The 21,832-nt window shown below is 37.5% G+C and overlaps 1 protein-coding gene across 2 annotated transcripts in view; it reads left to right on the forward strand.

Annotated features, from left to right (window-relative positions):
* DTWD2 (DTW domain containing 2) overlaps positions 1 to 21,832 on the forward strand; it is a 92,197-nt gene that overhangs the window by 19,535 nt on the left and 50,830 nt on the right. For both annotated transcript variants that reach the window (XM_004008691.6, XM_012178252.5), the window contains exons 2-3: positions 13,758 to 13,848; positions 19,015 to 19,109. In XM_004008691.6, the coding sequence (XP_004008740.1) occupies positions 13,758 to 13,848; positions 19,015 to 19,109 (186 nt within the window). The remainder of the gene's footprint in view (positions 1 to 13,757; positions 13,849 to 19,014; positions 19,110 to 21,832) is intronic.

Below are 21,832 nucleotides of genomic sequence, written 5' to 3' on the forward strand. Positions count from 1 at the left end.
CTTACTCTTACTATTTAGTATTTTTGGGACATAATATATACTTATAGTAAGGTTCATGATAATAAGTTACTGATAGTAAGATGTGATTTCACAGTTCAAGTGTCTTTATAATTTCTCCTTTCTAAAGTTATTGTCATATCTGAGATTTATTAACTCTAATGAAGAGTTTGAAGTAGCAGTAAGGAAGAAACACCTCTGCCATATACTTATTGTTTGTTTGTGATTATGTAGTTAGGATTTCTTCAGTATAGACTCGTTCCTGTGGATGCTATTGTTAGCACTTCATGGTATGAAACTCCTTTTTTATTAGGATACTGTATATCCTGACACATTACCATGTGCTTTACCATCCCACAGAGGCTGTGTTATTCTATATACTGAATATTAGTAATGCTTAATTATAAATAGAAGTGATAATATTACCTTTTTGGACCTGCTTGGGATAATTTACTCACTTTGGAAATCACTGCTCTAGGCATGCTTAGGTCAATATGTCTCATCTAAAGATATTTATTCTCTTTAGAGAGTTACTTCCTCTCCTGAAACAATGACTTATTTTTCTGAGCCTGTTGTTCCTCTACTTCAGAAGGCATTTATAAAATAAAATACTGTAGTGATAGAAATGGTTTTGGGGATTATGAAAATATCATGGTTTACTACACTTCAAGCTGTTAGGCATGGATGAGATTGCTTCTCTTTATAAGATGAAATTTTATTGTGACATTAATAATGAAAAGTTGTTCCTTCTTTTGCTTCTTATATTTACTTTCAGAAATGTAAAACCTGGAGTTTATTTTACAAATTATTTGTTTCTTTAAAATGACAATAGAGGGCACTGTGGCATTTAGTTTTTTCACAGTCTTTTAAAATTGGAAAGTTGTTGCTATTTTTAATGTGTGATGCAGTATATCTGTTCATCTATTGAAGAGTGATAAAACTCTTTGTTCTTTGCTTTTTCCTCTGTGGAACTATAAAATTTCTGTTGAGTACTGGGAAATTTGAGGTGCGGTATCTTTCTGGGTTCTATATTTGCTTTACTTTAGTGGGTAAAAGAAATTCTTTTAAAATTAATGATTTTTGTAAATCTGTTCATTGATCTTTAAACTTTGCCTCTGTGAGATTTTCTTGATTAAAATTAGTACTATGAGAAAAATAGCTGTTGGTAAATATTGTTAGAGATTTAATTAAACTTTTAAATATTAATATTTAAGCTTTTGAAAGTTATTTTTGTAGGTTTTAGCATCTGTAGTCATATTTATTTGCCTACAGGCTGTCAAAGATAGCATACGAGAGTGACAGCTTACCCTTGTGTTACATCATTCACTTCAGAAACTAGTCAGTCTGTCTGACAGGAGGTGTATGTATTTATTCATACAATCTTAATGAGAAAAGAAGAAAAAGCATGCTTCATAAAATTTCTTTAAGGAAATTATTTGAAAACCCCATTTATGTATTAAGAGTTGATAAACACTTATTGGGTTGTATAGATAACCAATAAATGTCTACTGGGTTGTGTAGCTAACACCCGGTGACAGAAAACAGTATTTATAATACATTTGCAATGCGTTGTAAATGTAGAAGAATTAAAAATCTCAGCTGTTACTTCGGTCATTCTGTTATAAATTAGTTTAAAATAGTCATAAATGACTACATTTTATTACATTTGCCTGTGATTCAGTGGTTATTTCCCAGAACTTTCTTGGTGTTTCATTGCCAGTTCTATGAAAAAGGAAATTGAAAACCTCTGACACAGACAAGATCAGGTAGCAAGACAATGATATTGTCAGTGAGATATCTTAATGGCTATTTTCCAAACCTATACCCAATCTACCAGTATATTGATCAGATATTAATTTTTCTTCCTGAGATCTATGTAAATTCTAGAAGTATGCTTGATTTTTTATTTTTCCACACCTTCTCCAGCATTTATTTCTATTCTTTTTGACAGTAGCCTTTCTAACAGGTGTGAGGTGATATCTCATTGTGCTTTTGGCTTGCATTTCACTAATGAATAATGATGTAAAGCATTTTTTCATGTACCTGTTGGCCATCTGTATGTCTTCTTTAGAAAAATGTCTATTCAGATCTTATATCCATTTTTCAATTGGATTGTTTGTTTCTGTTCTTGAGTTGTATGAGTGCTTTATATATTTTGCATGTTAGCCCCCTATGAGATATATGATTTGCAAATATTTTCTTCTAGTGTGTTGGTTGTCATTTCATTTTATTGATAGTTTCTGTTGCTAGGCAGAAACTTTTTATTTAATATAGTCCCACTTGTTTATTTTTGTTTTTGCTTTTGTTGTCAGGTTAAAAAAATCATTACCAAGATGTAAGTCAAAGAGCTTACTGTCTATATTTTTCTTCTAGTGGTTTTATGGTTTCCAGCCTTACATTCAGATCTTTAGTTCATTTTGAGTTGATTTCTGTTTATGGTTCAGTTTCTTTTATTTTAATGTCCAACTTTGCTAACACCATTTAGAACAGACTGTCATTTCCCCAGTGTATATTCTTGGCATTTTTGTTGTTAATTAATTCACCATATATGCATGGGTTTATTTCTAGGCTCTGTGTTCTGTTTTGTTGATCTACGTGTGGTTTTAAGCCAGTACAATGCTGTTTAAATACTAGTGCTTTGTTAGTATAGTTTGAAATCAGGGATCATGATGCCTCAAGCTTTATTCATCATTCTCAAGATTCTTTGGCTATTTGGTTTAATGGTTCCACAAATTTTAGGAATTTTTGTCCTATTCCTGTAAAAACTGTCATTGGAAGTTTGATAGGGTTACACTGAATCTATAGTTGTCGATATTCAGTTGCCCACTCATGTCTGACTGTTTGTGATCCCATGGACTGTAGCAAGCCAGGCCTCCCTATCCCTCATCATCTCCTGAAGTTTGCCCAAGTTCATGTCCATTGCATGGTAACCTTGTATATGGACCTTTGTTGGCAGAGTGATGTCTCTGCTTTTCAACACTGTCTAGGTTTGTCATAGCTTTCCTGCTGAGAAGCAGTTGTCTTCTGATTTCATGGTTGCAGTCACCATCCACAGTGATTTTCAGACTCAAGAAGAGGAAATCTGTCACTACTTCCACCTTTTCCTCTTTTGATTGCCATGAAGTAATGGGGTGAGATGCCATAATCTTTGTTTTTTCAATATTTAAGCTGGCTTTTTCACTCTTCTCCTTCACTCTCATCAAGAGGTTCTTTAGTTCCTCTCTCTTTCTGCCATTAGAATGGTATCTGTATATTTGAGTTTGTTGATGTTTCTCCTGTCTATCTCAATTTCAGCTTGTAGCTCACCCAGCCTGGCATTTCTCATGATGTGCTGAGTGTATAGGTTAAATAAACACGATGGCATCAGACAGCCCTGTGTACGCCTTTCTCAATCCAGTTGTTCCATACAGTGTTTTAACTGTTGCTTCTTGACCCACATACAGGTTTCTCAGGAGACAGGTAATACGGTCTGTCTCTTTAAGAGCTTTCCACAATTTGTTATGATCCACACAGTCAAAGACTTTAGTATAGTTGATGAAACGGAAGTAGATGTTTTTCTGGAATTCCCTTGCTTTCTCTGTGATTCAGTGAATGTTGATAATTGACCTCTCGTTCCTCTGCATTTTCTAAATCCAGCTTGGATGTCTGGAAGTTCTTGGTTTGCATAATGCTGAAGCCTAGCATGCAAGATTTTAAGCATGACTTTACTAGCATGGGAGATGAGTGTAGTTGTCTCATGTTCTGAACATTCTTTAGTGCTGCTCTTCTTGGGAATTGGGATGAGGATTGACCTTTTCCAGTCCGGTGGCCACTGCTGGGTCTTCCAGATTTGCTGACATTTTGAGTGCAACACTTTGATAGCATCATCTTTTAGAGTTTTGAATAGCTCTACTGGAATTCCATCACATCTACTAGCTTTATTGACAGCAGTGCTTCCTAAGGCTCGATTGACTTCACACTCCAGAATGTCTGGGTCTGGGTGGCTGACCATACCATTATTCTTATCCAATTCATTAAGGTCTTTTTTTTTGTACAGTTCTTCCATGGATTCTTTCCATCTCTTCTTGATCTCTTGTCCTTCTACTAGGTCTCTGCTGTTTCTGTTCTTTATTGTGCCCATCTCTGGGTGAAATGTTCCCTTGATATTTCATATTTTCCTAAAGCAGGCTCTAATATTTCCCCTTCTGTTGTTTTCCTCTGTTTTTATGCATTGTTCATTGAAGAAGACCTTCTTGTCTCTCCTTGCTGTTCTTTGGAACTCGGCATTTAGTTGGGTGTACCTTTCCCTTTCTCCCTTGCTTTTCACTTCTCTTTGTTCTTTAGCTACTTGTAAAGACTCCTCAGATAACCACTTTGCCTTCTTGCTTTTCTTTTTCTTTGGGATGGTTTTGTTTGCTGCCTCTTGTACAATATTATGGACCTCTGTCCATAGTTCTTCAGGCGCACTGTTCACTGTATCTAATCTCTTGAATCTGTTTGTCACCTCCACTGCATATTCATAAAGGATTTGATTTAAGTTGTACCTGGCTTGCCTAGTGGTTTTCCCCAATTTCTTTAGTTTTAAGTCTGAATTTTGCTATGAGAAGCTGATGATCTGAGCCACAGTCAGCTCCAAGTCTTGTTTTTGCTGACTGCATACAGCTTCTCCATCTTTGGCTACGAAGAATGGAATCAATTTGATTTCAGTATTGACCATTTGGTGATGTCCATGTGTAAAGTTGTTTCTTATGTTGTTGAAAAAAGGGTGTTTTCTATGACTAGTCCATTCTCTTAGCAGAATTCAGTTAGCCTTTAGCCTTTGCCCTGCTTTATTTTATACTCCAAGCTGAACTTGCCTGTTACTCCAGGTATCTCTTAACTTCCCACTTTTGCACTACAATCCCCAGTGATGAGTAAAACATCTTTTTTTGGTATTAGTTCTAGGAGATCTTATAGGTCTTCATAGAATTGATCAACTTCAGCGTCTTTGGAATCAGTGGTAGGGGCATAGACTTGAATTACTGTAATGTTGAATTGCTTGCCTTGGAAGTGAACCGAGATCATTCTGTCATTTTTGAGATTGTATCCAAGTACTGCATTTCAGACTCTTTTGTTGATTATGAGGGCCACTCCATTTCTTGTATGGGATTCTTGCCCACAGTGGTAGATATAATGGTCATCTAAATTAAATTCTCCCATTCCCAGCCATTTTAGTTCACTTATTCCTAAGATGTCGATGTTTGTTCTTACCATCTCCTGCTTGACCAAGTCCAATTTACCTTGATTCTTGGACCTAACATTCCAGGTCCCTATGCAATACTGTTCTTTGCAGCATCAGATTTTGCTTTCATCACCAGACACATGCACAGCTGAGCTCCACTTCCTCTTTGGTGCAGCTGCTTCATATTTTCTGGGGCTATTAGTTGTCCTCCATTCTTCCCCAGTAGCACGTTGGACACCTTCCAACCTGAGGGACTCACCTTTCAGTGTCATTTTTTTTTTTTTTTAATATAGTTCATAAGATTCTCACAGCAAGTATACTGGGGTGGTTTGCCGTTCCTTCCTCCAGTGGATCAGGTTTTGTCAGAACTCTCTGCTATAACCCGTCTGTCTTGGGTGGCTCTACATTACTGTTCAGTTGCTCTGTTGTGTCTGACTCTTTATGGCCCCATGGACTGTAGCACAGCAGGGTTCCCTGTCCTTCACCATCTCCTGGAGCTTACTAAAGCTCATGTCCATTGAGTCAGTGATGCCATCCAACCATCTTATCCTCTGTCGTCCCTCTCCTGTCTTCAGTCCTTCCCAGCATCAGGGTCTTTTCTAATGAATCGACTCTTCTCATAAGGTGGCCAAAGTATCGGAGCTTCAGTTTCAGCATCAGTCCTTGAAATGAATATTCAGGGTTGATTTTCTTTAGGATTGACTGGTTTGATCTCCTTGCTGTCCAAGGGACTCTCAAGAGTTTTTTCCAACACCACAGTTCAAAAGCATCAATTCTTCGGTGTATGGCTCATAGCTTCATTGAATTATGCAGGCCCCTTTGCCATGACAAGGCAGTGATCTGTAGTATGGACGTTTAAAAAATATTAATTTTTCCAGTATATAAGTATGGAGTATCTTTCCATTTATTTGTGTGTTCTTCATTTTCTTTCATTAATTAATGTCTTGTAGCTTTCAACATACAGGTCTTTCACCTCCTTGGTTAAGTTTATTCCTAGGCATTTTATTCTTTCGGAAAAGGATTTTAAAATTAGGAGAGCAGTTATTCTGCACTTACCAGTAGTTTGGTAAGAAATGGTTTAACATTTGGATAGCTAGTCACCAGCGCAGTACATACAGACAATTGTAGAGTAGGAAAGTGTGAGAAAAATAGCTGTTAATAATAAATAAACACACATTCTTATTGTAAAGTAACATGCTAAATATAAAGTTAATCAACTGAAATACAAAATGTTTTAAAGAGCTATAGTTTTATTAGCTTGAGGTAATTAGAATTAGGTTAATAAAGGGGGCATGCTTTAAAATAAACAGGTAATGATATTTTATGAGCATGTTAAAGCATAAGCCAGAACAATTAGGTTTAGCTTAAATCACAGTTACAGGGTTTATATATAAAGTGCTCAACTGTTTTTGTTGTTGTTATTGTTGCTGTTTTTTAGTAAATATTTTCTTCAGTATCTATTTTTGCCTGCTGTGTGCTATTGCTTACAAGAAAGATCACAGTTCAGTTCAGTTGCTCAGTCGTATCTGACTCTTTGCGACCCCATGAATCGCAGCACGCCAGGCCTCCCTGTCCATCACCATGTGAGAGTTGGACTGTGAAGAAAGCTGAGCGCTGAAGAATTGATGCTTTTGAACTTTGGTATTGGAGAAGACTCTTGAGAGTCTCTTGGACTGCAAGGAGATCCTACCAGTCCATTCTAAAAAAGGAGAAAGATCACAAATGATAACAGAGGAAGATCTGAGGAAATTCTTGGCTATCCAGTGTCTAGAACTTGGTGCTTTCACTGTCAACACTCAGGGGAGCTACGATCCCACAAGTTGTGTGTTATGCCCAGAATAAAGCAACAAAAATGTCAAAGTCTTCCTTTGAGAAGGAAAGTCTTCCTCTGAGACTCTGAATTTCATTTATAATGCAAACTAATTGTCTTAGTACTAGAGAGGAAGTGAAGGAGAGATTAGTATTTGATATGTAAGAAAATGAAGGGATAGGATAAGAAATTGTGTAGAAGAGCATTCCAAGGTTGAGGTAAGAGGGAATGCAAAGGTATTTGCTTATGTATCCAACAGTATATATTGAAAGCTTACTATGCTAGGTGCTGGAATATGAAAGTGAAAAAAGTAGGTCAGGTCAAGTCCTTGCCCTTAGGGAGCTTACTTTGTAGAAAAGGAAACCCACCTTAACAAAACATGATGTCAAATAGTGGTAAAATGCCTCTTTCTTGGGCTTCCCTGGTGGCTCAGACGATAAAGAATCTGCCTGCAATGTGGGAGACCTGGGTTCAATCCCTGGGTTGGGAAGATCCTGTGGAGTAGGATATGGCAACCCATTTCAGTATTCTTGCCTGGAGAATCCCCATGGACAGAGGAGCCTGGAGGGCTGTAGACCATGAGGTTCCAAAGAATTGGACACGACTGAGTGACTAAGCACATGGCCCAGCCTCTTTCTTACTAATCACACCCTAACATTCTTTTTTCACTGCATTTTTATATTTTTAAAAATAACAACTTTATTTAGATATTAGTCACAGACCATGGTGTTTATCATATTAAAGTATATAATTTAGAGTTGTTTTTGTTTTTGTTGTTTTTGTTATATTAGCAAAGTTGTGTAGACACCACCAGTATTATGGTGATTTTAGCAGGTTTTCGTTGAATGTCTCTTCAGCATCTTTCTCTTAAGCTGCCTTCTTCTTTTTGTATTACATCCTTCCCATTAGCCTCCACTAATTATCAGCTATCATTCTGGAGAATTGCTCAGCAGTCCAGTTAAATTTGGGGAGGGGTAGTTTTTGAGGTTTTGACTGCAGATGTGCTCTTCTGAGCGGTTTCTCTGGCTCTTTCTGATGACTAGCTGGCCTATTATTTAGCTTGTTGCTCTTAACTAAGAAGAGTTTTGTGTTGAGAGCACTCTTGGGCTTGAATTTCTCATACTCCATTTCAAATAAAATCATTTACTTTAGGGAGAGCTTTAGAGCTCTTTTTTCTTATATAGCCTGACTCTCCTCCAGGGCAGTTCCTGGGCACAGGGCTGAGCAGTAGCCACTGACTTGCTGCTTCTGGTGTAGCAGCTTCTTGTACTTCTATCCTACAAGTGATTTGGGGTGAGAGCAGTTGGGGTCCCAACATTTTCAGCCTCCTGCACAGTAGTAAAGCTTCTGTGTTGTAAAGTGAAGGCTGGGTGGAGGAAGGGAGCCTCTTCTCTTCTTGGCCACACTCACTAGGAATTTATTTTCTTCAATTTGGAGTTGGAGGAGATGACATATGGTAAGTCTTGACTGAAAGCTGAGAGGAAGCTCTGCTCTCTTGGCCACGCTTACCTAGAGAGGACTTTCTATCAACCTGAACCAGGGCAAGGTAGTAAATGGGTTATAACTCAAATGCCACAAACTATCCTAATACCAAATTTTCCTGTAAATTTTCTTGAGTAATGTTTTTTTTTAATTCAAATATACCCTTAGGATAATTTCTAGAGTCTTTAAGTGGTTCTTTTTAAAAATAGTGTTAGTCAGTTTTGCCTGCTTCCCTGGAGATTGGGTGCCTGATGCAACTTTCCTTATTATCCTGGGAGTGCAACTCTCCAAACTACTCAATTCTAAATCTTCCTAAAGACCAAGCATATCTTCCTAGTAAAGAAATTACTATCCTAGTTTGCTGCCGCCCCCATGAACAGAGGTTTTGGTCAGACATGAAATCCAGAGCTATCAATAACCAGAGCAGTTCTTTGCACTATCCTGTCATACTAAGGACTTTTATAATTATATATATATATATGTGTGTGTGTTTGTGTGTGTGTGTGTATGTATGTATGTATATATTTATGTTTGTATATATATGTATATATGTGTATATATGTATGTATGTACGTCATGAGTTAAAGATGTTATTGTTCAGTCGAATCAGACTCTTTGTGACCACAGCATGCCAGAACTGGAGGTCTGCAGCATGCCAGGCTTCCCAGTCCTTCACTATTTCCTGGGTTTGCTCAAACTCATGTCCACTGAGTGGATGATGCCATCCAACCACCTCATCCTCTGTTGCTGTCTTCTTCTCCTGCCCTCAGTCTTTGTTAGCATGAGGGTCTTTTCTAATGGGTCGACTCTTCTCATCAGGTGACCAAAATATTGGAGCTTCAGCTTAAGCATCAGTCCTTCTAGTGACTAGTCAGGGTTGATTTCCTTTAGGATTGACTGGTTTGATCTCCTTGCAGCCCAAGGGACTATCAAGAGTCCTCTCCAACACCACAATTTGAAAGCATCAGTTCTTTGGTGCTCAGTCTTTGTTATGGTCCAACTCTAACATCTATACATGACTACTGAAAAAAACCATAGCTTTGACTATATGGATCTTTGTTGGCAAAGTGATGTCTCTACTTTTTAAAACTGTGTCTAGGTTTGTCTAGCTACCACACAATTGCACTCATCTCACATGCTAGCAAAGCTATGCTCAAAATTCTCCAAGCCAGGCTTCAGTAGTATGTGAACCAAGAACTTCCAGATGTTCAAGCTGGATTTAGAAAAGGCAGAGGAACCAGATATCAAATTGCCAACGTCGGTTGGATCATTGAAAAAGCAAGAGAGTTCCAGAAAAACATCTGCTTCTGCTTTATTGGCTATGTCAAAGCCTTTGACTGTGTGGATCACAACAAACTGTGGAAAATTTTTAAAAAGATGGGACTACCAGACCACTTTACCTGCCTCCTGAGAAATCTGTATGCAGGTCAAGAAGCAACAATTTAGAACTGGACATGGAACGACGGACTGATTCCAAATTGGGAAAGCAGTACCTCAAGGCTATATATTGTCACCCTGCTTATTTAACTTATATGCAGAGTACATCATGTGAAATGCTGGGCTGGGTGAAGTGCAAGCTGGAATCAAGCTGTGTCCTCTTCTCCTCCTGCCTTCAGTCTTTCCCAGCAACAGGGTCTTTTCCAATGAATCAGTTTTCCACATCAGGTGTCCAAAGTATTGGAGTTTCAAATTCAGCATCAGTCAACTCTTCCAATGAATACTCAGGACTGATTTCCTTTAGGATTGACTGGTTGGATCTCCTTGCAGTTCAAGGGACTCTCAAGAGTCTTCTCCAACACCACTGTTCAAAAGCATCAGTTCTTCAATCCTCAACTTTCTTTATTTTCCAACTCTCACATCCATACTTAACTACTGGAAAAACCATAGCTTTGACTAGATGGACCTTTGTTGGCAAGGTAATGTCTTTCCTTTTTAATATGCTGTCTAAGTTGGTCATAGCTTTTCTTCCAAGGAGCGAGCATCTTTTAATTTCATGTGTGCAGTCACCATCTGCAGTGTTTTTGGAGTCCCCCAAAATAAAGTCTGTCACTGTTTCCTTCCCGCCCCCCACCCCCATCTATTTGCCATGAAGTGATGGGAGCGGATGCCATGATCTTAGTTTTTTGAATGTTCAGTTTTAAGCCGGCTTTTTCACTTTCGTCTTTCACCTTCATCAAGAGGCTCTTTAATTCCTCTTCACTTTCTGCAGTTTGGGTGGTATCATGTGCATATCTGAGGTTATTGATATTTCTCTTGGCAATCCTGATTCCAGCTTGTGATCACAAGCTGGAAAGATGTTATTAACAAGAGTTAATTTTGCCAATTTTCTGCTACTCACAGAAGTCTATGGCTTTCACTCAGCTTGTTTTCTTGATTGGATTTTTCAGTTCTTTGGCTCTACTGGTATGTGGTTTTCCTACATAGGGTATATGGTAGTTTTTTTTTTCCCGCATTCTTTCATATTCATAGAACCATATAGTTTATAAATATGTCAGTTGATTTGCAGTTAAGTTCTGATTTTTAAAAATGGCTTCATCTGATCTTTTTCTTAGTTTTGGCTGTACTGAGTCTTTGTTGCTGTGCTTGGACTTTATTAACAGAGAGTGAAGGCTACTCTTTGTTGTGGTGCTTGAGCTTTTCATTTTGGTGGCTTCTTTTGTTCCTAGAGCACAGGCTCTAGGGTGCACGGGCTTCAGTAGCTGCAGATGGTGGACCCTAACGTGTGCGGGCTCAGTAGTTGTAGCGTGTGGGCTTTAGCTGCTCCTCAGCATGTGGAATATTCAGAGACTAGAGATTGAACCCACGTCCCCTGCACTGGCAGGCAGAGTCCTATCCACCATACCACTGCGGAAGTCCTTTCATCTGATCTTAAATTACATTTTATAAAATAATGTTATTGACATTTGGTCATGCGTTGCAGTCGTATGCAGTTTCATGCAAAAAAAAATTCAGAAACTTAAACTTTTATCTCTTCATATATTTTCTTAGGTCCTTTGTCTCTCTCTTCTCCTTCTGGGACCCCTATAATGTGAATATTGGTGTGTTTAATGTTGTCCCAGAGGTCGCTAATGCTGTCTTCACTTCTTTTCCTTCTTTTTTCCATGTTTTGCCCCAGCGATTTCCACCATTCTTCTTCCAGATCACTTACCCGTTCTTCTGCCTCAGGTATTCTCTTACTGATTCCCTCTAGTGTATTGTTCACCTCTGTTTGTTTGTTCTTTAGTTTTTGGACTTTGGTAAACATTACTTGCATCTTCTCCATTCTTTTTCCAACATCTTGGATCATCTTCACTGTCATTATTCTGAATTCTTTTTCTGGAAGGTTGCTTGTCTCCATATAATTTAGTTGATTTTCTGGGAATTTATCTTGTTCCTTTATCTGGGTCATAATCCTATGAATTTTTATTTTGATTAGCTTTCTGTGATTGTGTCTTTTGTTATGGAGGCTCTAGGATTGTAGTTCTGTCTGACCCCTGTGGATGAGACTAAGAGGCTTATGTAAACATCCTGATGGGATAGACTCCAGAAACTCAAACTTTTAAAACTCGAATATATCTCATCCATTGTCTCCTTTCATTGAATGGGCAGTCCTTTCTAATTGTAGCCCTTGATTTGTTTGTCACTGAAAGTGAAAATGAAGTTGCTCAGTTGTGTCCAACTCTGTGTGACCCTATGGACTGTAGCCTGCCAGGCTCCTCCATCCATGGGATTTTCCAGGCAAGAATACTGGAGTGGGTTTCCATTTTCTTCTCCAAGGGATCTTCCTGACCCAGGGATTGAACTCTGGTCTCCCACATTGCAGGCAGACTCTTCACCGTCTGAGCCACCAGGGAAGCCCTTGTTTGTCACATATAGTTCCATAAGTCACTCCTCCTGTGTTTGCTCATATTTACTCTTCTTGTGACCACTGAGAGACTCTCTGTTCCTATAAATTGGCTCACATTCCTAAGAGGGAATCCTTGGTAGGACTGAGTAGTCACACTAGGTCATTTCAGATGTCATTGGAAAACAAGTGTATTGATTTCCTTGGGTTAATCATTCACTCTTGGTTCAGTAGTGAAGAGAGGAAGTGGGGTCACATTGTACAATACGTTTATATCTCTGCCTCAAATATTATTTGAATAATTTCTTCAGCAGGAGCAAAGGTTTAACAGTTTCTTGCAAAGTGAGGTGGTAGATACAATCGAACCGATTTACTCACACTGTGTGTTTTATTAATATACGTATTTTTTTTTAACCTCAGGCTATAACTCAACATAAGTAAAACTGAGGAAACAGTAGGTAGCAATCAATTTTCTAGTAGTAAGTATGCTGTTGGGAATTCTCTTTAAACTATAACATTCACTTGTATACTGTTATAATGCTATGTGACATCTGCCTGTAATAGTGATTTATTGTGAACATTTGCTTCCATCATATTGTATCTGGCTGCTTGATTAATTTCATGTTATAAACACACACATTTAATACAGGATGTAATGATAAACTACCCATGTATATTCCTTCAGTACCTTTGGAAGGACACACAAGAAGCTAATCACTGGTTGCCATTAGGGAAGAGAAGGCACTAGACTGGAGAAGTGAGACGGGAAGTGCACCCTTTTATTCCATCTGAATTTTGTAATAAGTGCTACTGAAACAAGGCACTAAAAAGTAAGGAAAATGAAAGCAACAGAGTAAACAATAACAAAAGGGAAAATAAATGGGTATGATACATGCTCTGAGGATGTAATTCTAGCCAAATATTATTTGGTGGCCCCTGTTTGGGTTTCTTCTCACAATTGGTAAGTTCTCCATGTTGACTGATGGCTAAGTTCGATTAGCACTGTCTTCTAGGTGGTGATTATATTCCAGTATTTTATTACCACTTTGTTCCTTCCAGCTTCAGATGATTCAGGTTAGTTGCCAGGTTTCTGTTTGACATGAGATCTGTTCTTGATTTGGAATGCAAGTTAGTAGAAGTATTGCTTCATGAATAAAAAGACCATGGTGGTGACTTATGACTCTTCTTCCACTGAAGATAATTAAGGCAAGATTTTTTGAGATACTTTGATCTACTATGGATGGTAAAAAATTTACCTGAGTCTTATTTTTCAAATTCTTATATTGAAAATATCTTTGATTAAATTCTTTCTTAATATCACTTTAAAAGAATTCAGCTTTAGCAAATCTATATAAGTAAGTGTGATTATGTTCAAATTTTATGTTATGGTTATATAATTTTATTTTAAACATACTACAGTTTTTCTTTTTCATTTTGTCCGTTAGCCGGCCTCAGAAAGTGTGTTTGTGCCCATTTCTACCAGCGCATCCTCTACACATCTCTACCTACTTGTATATAATTCAGCATCCAGCAGAGGTGAGTAAGGTGTTGTGAAATACACAATGTCAGGTAGGATATTAGTACACAAGAGGATGCATGCAGGTGAACATACTTATCCCTTTCAGCTTTTCAGCTTTTTAAAAAATAAACTGATATGCTTTATAGACAGATAAAATATATTTCATAAAATGGTACTATTTCATAAAAACTGTGTTACTGAATGGTAGAGAGAAATTTAGAATTCCAATGAATTTATATGGAGAAAAAAATGAAATTTTGTGAGTTGAGTCAAGAAATTATTGCTTTTTAAATTTTGATCTTAGCTTTTGTTCTTTGATGTCTTTCCTTGTTAAGATAGAAGTTATTCTCAGCACTTTAGTGTTATAAAATGAATGTGTTTTTTACTTTTTTAAGTGAATAGAACAAATGTGTATATTTTACATGTATTTATGAAAATAAAAATATATAAAATATGTATATATGTTGTGTATAAAAACTTTTTAGTTAATGGTTTCATATATTGGGGAGGATTATGCACGTGTGTATGTGTGTTAGTAACTCAAATGCAGTAATGAAAAGAGGAGGGAAGGATATCATAGATAATCAGAAATTGACATCAGTACCAAACTCTTTGATGTGTGATACAGGTACAAAAATGAGTTTAGCGTAAACTGAAGTTAAAACTCTTCCAGGCTTTGAAGGAAGAATAATTTTTTTCTTGTATTTCCAAAGTATTAATATACAGACTTTAACAAAGACGTTAAAGGATATTAATCTGTCACTTTCCTTTTCCAAATGATAAAATAATTACTTTTATTGTGAATTGTTAGATGTTTCATTTGCTGGGCAACCCTTTTTCTTTTTCCCCAGTGTTAACAGCATGCTTTTGTTAGGATTGTGACACTTTTATCACTAGCATTATATTACTGCATTTAAACTTACAACCCGGTGTAGCTCAAATTTACATAAAATGATAGCTTATTGGCCATAACAGTTTTGACTAAAGCTTGACTTTTGCTGACAAGTGTTGTTTTCATTTCATATTACACATAGTATGGGGCATTTTTATTGTTATTTGGTTCCAGACATAAGATGGATTTTATTTTTATTTTTATTTTTTTTTATTGAAACATGTATACTATCATGTAAGAAATGGATCGCCAGTCTGTGTCCGATGCAGGATACAGGATGCTTGGGGCTGGTGCACAGGGATGACCCAGAGAGATGTTATGGGGAGGGACATGGGAGGGGGCTTCATGTTTGGGAACGCATGTATACCCGTGGTGGATTCATGTCAATGTATGGCAAAACCAATACACTATTGTAAAGTAAAATAAAGTAAAAAGAAAAATTAAAAAATAAAAAAAGAAAACAAACAAAAAGATGGATTTTAAACTGGAGGTTTTTCATTGATTTGTGGCAGTTTTAATGTTTTCATATCTTATTCCTTGTTTTCTTCATTCCTGCCTTTCCCCTCTTCCTTTTCTTCTTCCCTCTCTCTATTCTTCACTTCCTTCCTTCTTTCATGGTTAATCCACCCTTTAGATAATCCATTCATAATTGTATGTGCTGCAAATGTATTTCATGTATGTACAAGTCCATCTGTATTGCTTTTCTTTATCACCCAAGGAACTTTACAATCTTAATCTAACTCAGTCATACTGGGCTGCTTTGTGCTTAATCTCAGCATACAGTTTTCAGTCACAGAAGAGGTCAGTTTGATGACTTCCCCTAAAAACTGATTGAAAACCAGTTGTATAGGCTCTAGGAAGGGGCTTTGAGGAAAGAAGACTTGATGGAATGGATGAAATGGTGTTTATTATGGTGGAGCATTTCAAAGAGTATGGACATGCATATAGAAAATTACTTAAGGATAGAAAGAAAAGAGTTACCTCAAAAATAACAAAAAAAAACTTTACAGAAAAGAAATGTTATGTTAAATAGCTTGGCTTTTTGTGAACTATATATACACACACACACATATAGCCATTAATGATGTAAACACTGTTTATTGATTTCACTAAAAGTGCTAGAAGATGTAAGGGTAAGGAGCGATGTAAGAAAGCTAAATCTTCGTTTATTATGAGAGGCTATAGTCATAGAGTGAGTAAGGCTCAGGAGTTTAAATTCTTCACAGCTCTGTAAACTCTGTAACCCTGGGAAAGATAACCTCTCTGTGCCTCAGTTTTGTCATTAATGAAATGGATGTAATAAAAATATACTGTGTTACTGGTTTATGGTGAATGGTCGGTGTTTAGTCACTCAGTCGTATCTGACTCTTTGCGACCACATGGACTGCAGCCCGCCAGGCTCCACTGTCCATAGGGATTCTGCAGGCAAGAATACTGGAGTGGGAAGCCTTTCCCTTCTCCAGGGGGTCTTCCCAACCCAGGGATCAGACCCAGGTGTCCTGCATTGCAGGCAGATTCTTTACCAGGTGAGCCACCAGGGAAGCCCAAGAATACTGGAGACAGTAGCTATCCCTTCTCCAGCGGATCTTCCTGACCCAGGAATCGAATCAGGGTCTCCTGCATTGCAGGTGGATTCTTTACCAACTGAGGGTTTGAGGGAAGTATGAGGATAGAGGGAAGGTATGAGGGAAGAGTCTTATGGTGAGTAGTAAATGAATAATACATAAAATGCACTTAGAATTACATACATTAAGGTTACCTAATATGATGGTAATAATTGACAGTTTGTATGTAATATCTAAAATTGATAAATAGCAAGGCATGTATAGAAATATGGACATAACTACTGGAAGAAATAGCTGGAGAAGTTAAAGCAATTGCTTCTGGGAAGTAGTATTGGGGATTGTATCTGGGAACAGTTTAAAATCTTTTGGCACTGTTTGATTCTTATACATGTGTTACTTTGACAGACGTTTGGAAGGTGGTTTACTTATGTGTCAGAGTCTCAGAAGTGCGGGGAAGGAGGGAAGGAGACAGTGTGAGACACTGGAAACAGTCCTGGAGCCCCTTCGCCCACCTCCTGCAGCCCCCCACCAGGGGAGCTGCCCCAGAGTGCTCTTGCCAGGCTGCTTCAAGTGCCAGACTGCTGCATGTTCTTTTAGTTAAAATCCCAGCAAATTCTGACTCTCCTGTTTCTGTTTGAATTTTTTATTAAGATCAGTGTAGCTACTCTCAGCATGTTTAAATTTACCTTTTTCATATTATTTTAATTAATACTTCCTAGATTTAGAGGTTAAAGAAGTAAACACAGAATGTTCCTGAGAGAGCAGCTAACTGTGTGTATGTGTTTGTTGAATACCATTACTACAATACTTTTTGTTTCTGTGCAAAAATAAATAATGTAATTACACATTTATTTTTAATTACTTTAATACATTCATGTATAATTTTATTGTTTTATGTGTTAGTTTGCTAAATAACTGATATTCCTAAAGGAAGGTAAGTAATATTTGATAATCCTTTAGGACATTGTCACTTTTTTACAGACACGAAAGTAGTCAAATTATTTACTGTGAGGATGTATATACACACAAGAGTAAGTAAACTGGTAAAGATAACATTGGAGTCTATGTGCGTGCGTGCTTAGTTGCTTTAGTCGTGTCTGACTCTTTTGCAATCCCTTGGACTGGATGTAGCCTGCCAGTCCATGGGATTCTCTAGGGCTCTGTCACTTATTTCATTAAGCATGACATTCCAGTTGGGCCAGTGGAAGAAAGCCAGGCAGTGACTGAGCACTATAGGCCAGAATAACCCAGATAAGTATGAGGCTAAGACAGAATAGCTAATCACCTGCAACAGTTGGACTGTGAAGAAGGCTGAGCACCGAAGAATCGATGCTTTTGAACTGTGGTGTTGGAGAAGACTCTGGAGAGTCCCTTGGACTGCAAGGAGATCCAGCCAGTCCATTCTGAAGGAGATCAGCCCTGGGATTTCTTTTGGAAGGAATGATGCTAAAGCTGAAACTCCAGTACTTTGGCCACCTCATGCAAAGAGTTGACTCATTGGAAAAGACTCTGATGCTGGGAGGGATTGGGGGCAGGAGGAGAAGGGGACGACAGAGGATGAGATGGCTGGATGGCATCACTGACTCAATGGATGTGAGTTTGAATGAACTCAGAGAGATGGTGATGGACAAGGAGGCCTGGCGTACTGCGATTCATGGGGTCGCAAAGAGTCAGACACGACTGAGCAACTGAACTGGCTGAACTGACTCTACTAGGCTTAAATATGGAATTCTTGTGACAACCAGAAAGGTGATTTTTTTTGTGTTGGAAGTTAGGACATTGAGAGGGAAAAACCACTGATTTATGGTGAACATTAACTATGATGATAGTTAATGCAATTTACAGAAATTGTCACCAACTTTTTCTACATGAAAACTATATTTTATTTCTCTTTCCATACTTTATTCTTTGGATGGAAGGTCATAAATGCAGCTCACACTCAAGTAGGAAAGAGAGAGTAAACATTACCCCCACTAGAGTGGGGAGAGTTTATGTTTATTACTCGGAATTCTTCTATGAGGAAGACTTGTCTCTTCTCTCCTATTTATTTAATATTTATTTATATCTGTCTGGACTCTATTTTATACTTTGCGTTATAATCCAAATACTATGTTTATTATTTTATTGTTCAAGTTGTTCCATTGGGTGCTTTTAATATTGGCTTCTGTGTTTCTTTATTGTTCCAAAACAATATGCCCAATTCTTTTTTTTTTGAACACATGTTTGCTTTTGAGGCATCAATATCTAGATAATTAGCTTCAAGTTGACATACTACAAAATGTAGTAGTCAAAAAAAAGTTTGTTTTATTTTAAATTGAATCAAAAAGTTTGATTCAATTTAAACACATTTACATTTTTTATAATCTTATTATTTAGATTAATGTTATCTTTTTTGATCAGTAAACATGTAAACACACCCAAATAGAATAAAAATGTACACTTATAGTACTGATAAGTTGGAGAAACTGTAGCTCTGTTTTATTAAATTGTGGTCTGTAGTAAACAACTTGCAAAAGTTGTATATAATGTTTTGAATCAAATGTTCATCAGAAAATTTTTAGTGGGGAATTCCCTGGCAGTCCAGTGATTAGGACTCGGCACTTTCACTGCTGAGGGCCTGGGTGGGGAACTAAGATCCGGCATGTGCAATGTGGCCGAAAGAAAAAAGTCTTAAAAGTGTGTTTATCTAAGTAAAATCTGGATTTTAATTAATTTTTTAATTACAGGAAAACAAGGTGTTGCGGACAGTTCCTCTTCTAGCAGCATGTCTCCCCAAAGATAAATGTAAAATCAAGATTGGTCGTCGCTTCAGTGAGGAAAGGTAAATTAATTTTTAGGGCAATTTAATCAAATTCTTTTTTTACTTCAAAAATGATTTCCTTCAGGTTATCTATCAGACCTAGAACATAGTACATTGGAAGTGGTTAAAAAATAGAATTTCTGCCTTCTCCCTCAAAAGGCATGTATATTTACTGTTTGTTTCATTTTTGTTAAGATGGTTTATTTTAAGATGTTAGTACTTGTATTAGATTCAGTTCCTGTTTTTCTTTCTTTTTCCTTTAATTATATATGATATCCATTTGTATAAAAACATATATTCCATTTCTAGTCCATTAAGACCTTCCTAAGGTACAGTGACGAGAACTGTATTTAGTATTCTCGTAATAGGCACAGCATATTTTTTAAAAAAATGATAGAATGCCTTCTCTTGTGTTGTAAAATATTTTTTTGATGAGGTCCCATATGTGTAGGAATTTGTTAGTTGATACCTTCACAGACGATTCTACAATACTCTTGGATCCTATTTTGCTCTGTATTATAGAACCCATTATATAAATATATATTATTTAAATTTTTCTACAAGTTGTTTCTTACCTTTGAAGCATATTTGTTGCTTTTCTGCCTATTCACAGTCTTCACAATTCCTTTGATCCTATCTATACTAAATATCTGAGGTTATTGATATTTCTCCCGGCAATCTTGATTCCAGCTTGTACTTCTTCCAGCCCAGCGTTTTTCATGATGAACTCTGCATAGAAGTTAAATAAGCAGGGTGACAATATACAGCCTTGACGTACTCCTTTTCCTATTTGGAACCAGTCTGTTCCATGTCCAGTTCTAACTGTTGCTCCCTGACCTGCATATAGGTTTCTCAAGAGGCAGGACAGGTGATCTGGTATTCCCATCTCTTTCAGAATTTTCCACAGTTTTGTGTGGTCCACACAGTCAAAGGCTTTGGCATAGTCAATAAAGCAGAAATAGATGTTTTCTGGAACTCTCTTGCTTTTTCGATGATCCAGTGGATGTTGGTAATTTGATCACTGGTTCCTCTGCCTTTTCTAAAACCAGCTTGAGCATCTGGAAGTTCACGGTTCACATATTGCTGAAGCCTGGCTTGGGGAATTTTGAGCATTACTTTACTAGCATGTGAGATGAGTGCAATTGTGCAGTAGTTTGAGCATACTTTGGCGTTGCCTTTCTTTGGGATTGGAATGAAAACTGTCCTTTTCTAGTCCTGTGGCCACTGCTGAGTTTTCCAAATTTGCTGGCATATTGAGTGCAGCACTTTCACAGCTTCATCTTTCAGGATTTGAAATAGCTCCACTGGAATTCCATCACCTCCACTAGCTTTGTTCATAGTGATGCTTTCTAAGGCCCACTTGACTTCACATTCCAAGATGTCTGGTTCTAGGTGAGTGATCACACCGTTGTGGTTATCTGGGTCGTGAAGATCTTTTTTGTACAGTTCTTCTGTGTATTCTTGCCACCTCTTCTTAATATCTTCTGCTACTGTAAGGTCCATACCATTTCTGTCCTTTATTGAGCCCATCTTTGCATGAAATGTTCCCTTGCTATCTCTAATCCATAACCTCAGATATGCAGAAGACACCACCCTTATGGCAGAAAGTGAAGAGGAACTAAAAATCCTCTTGATGAAAGTGAAAGAGGAGAGTGAAAAAGTTGGCTTAAACCTCAACATTCAGAAAACGAAGATCATGGTATCTGGTCCCATCACTTCATGGCAAATAGATGGGGAAACAGTGGAAAGTGTCAAACTTTATTTTTTTGGGGCTCCAAAATCACTGCAGATGGTGATTGCAGCCATGAAATAAAAAGATGTCTACTCCTTGAAAGGAAAAGTTATGACCAACCTAGATAGCATATTAAATAGCAGAGATATTACTTTGCCAACAAAGGTCTGTCTAGTCAAGGCTATAGTTTTCCAGTGGTCATGTATGGATGTGAGAGTTGGACTGTGAAGAAAGCTGAGTGCCGAAGAATTGATGCTTTTGAACTGTGGTGTTGGAGAAGACTCCTGTGAGTCTCTTGGACTGCAAGGAGATCCAACCAGTCCATCCTAAAGGAGAGACTAATCCTGGGTGTTCATTGGAAGAACTGATTGATGCTAAAGCTGAAACTCCAGTATTTTGACCACCTCATGTGAAGAGTTGACTCATTGGAAAAGACTCTGATGCTGGGAGGGATTGGGGGCAGGAGGAGAAGGGGATGACAGAGGATGAGATGGCTGGATGGCATCACTGACTTGATGCACATGAGTTTGGGTGAACTCCACAAGTTGGTGATGAACAGGTAGGCCCGGCGTGCTTTAATTCATGGGGTCACAAATAGTCAGACACGACTCAACGACTGAACTGAACTGAACTGATACGAAATATATTTTTAGATGAAAAATTTAATTTTTATTGAAAATATGGAGATTTCTTTTTCAGTTCACTAATGAAAATGCTAGGTAAGATTAGTGCCAGCACCAAGCCTAAGGAATTTACGAAACGTTTTTCTTCCTTTATTATTTTATCTTTGTATTATGAAAATAACATTATATTAGAAGTTTATAAAATAACTTTTTTCCTTTTTCTGAAATTATTGTTAGGCATTCTTTATATATGTGTATATTTACAGTTTGCATTGCTTTGCCCTGCAGAAGTGAGCTTTTGTCTGGGCTTGGTGCTGCTGTTTGAATTTTGCCATTTTGTTGGGAATGGAAGCTCTATCCAGAGCTCTTCCTGGGGGGAGCAACCAAAT

This window comes from Ovis aries, chromosome 5, assembly GCF_016772045.2.
Source record: "Ovis aries strain OAR_USU_Benz2616 breed Rambouillet chromosome 5, ARS-UI_Ramb_v3.0, whole genome shotgun sequence".
Taxonomy (NCBI): Eukaryota; Metazoa; Chordata; class Mammalia; order Artiodactyla; family Bovidae; genus Ovis; species Ovis aries.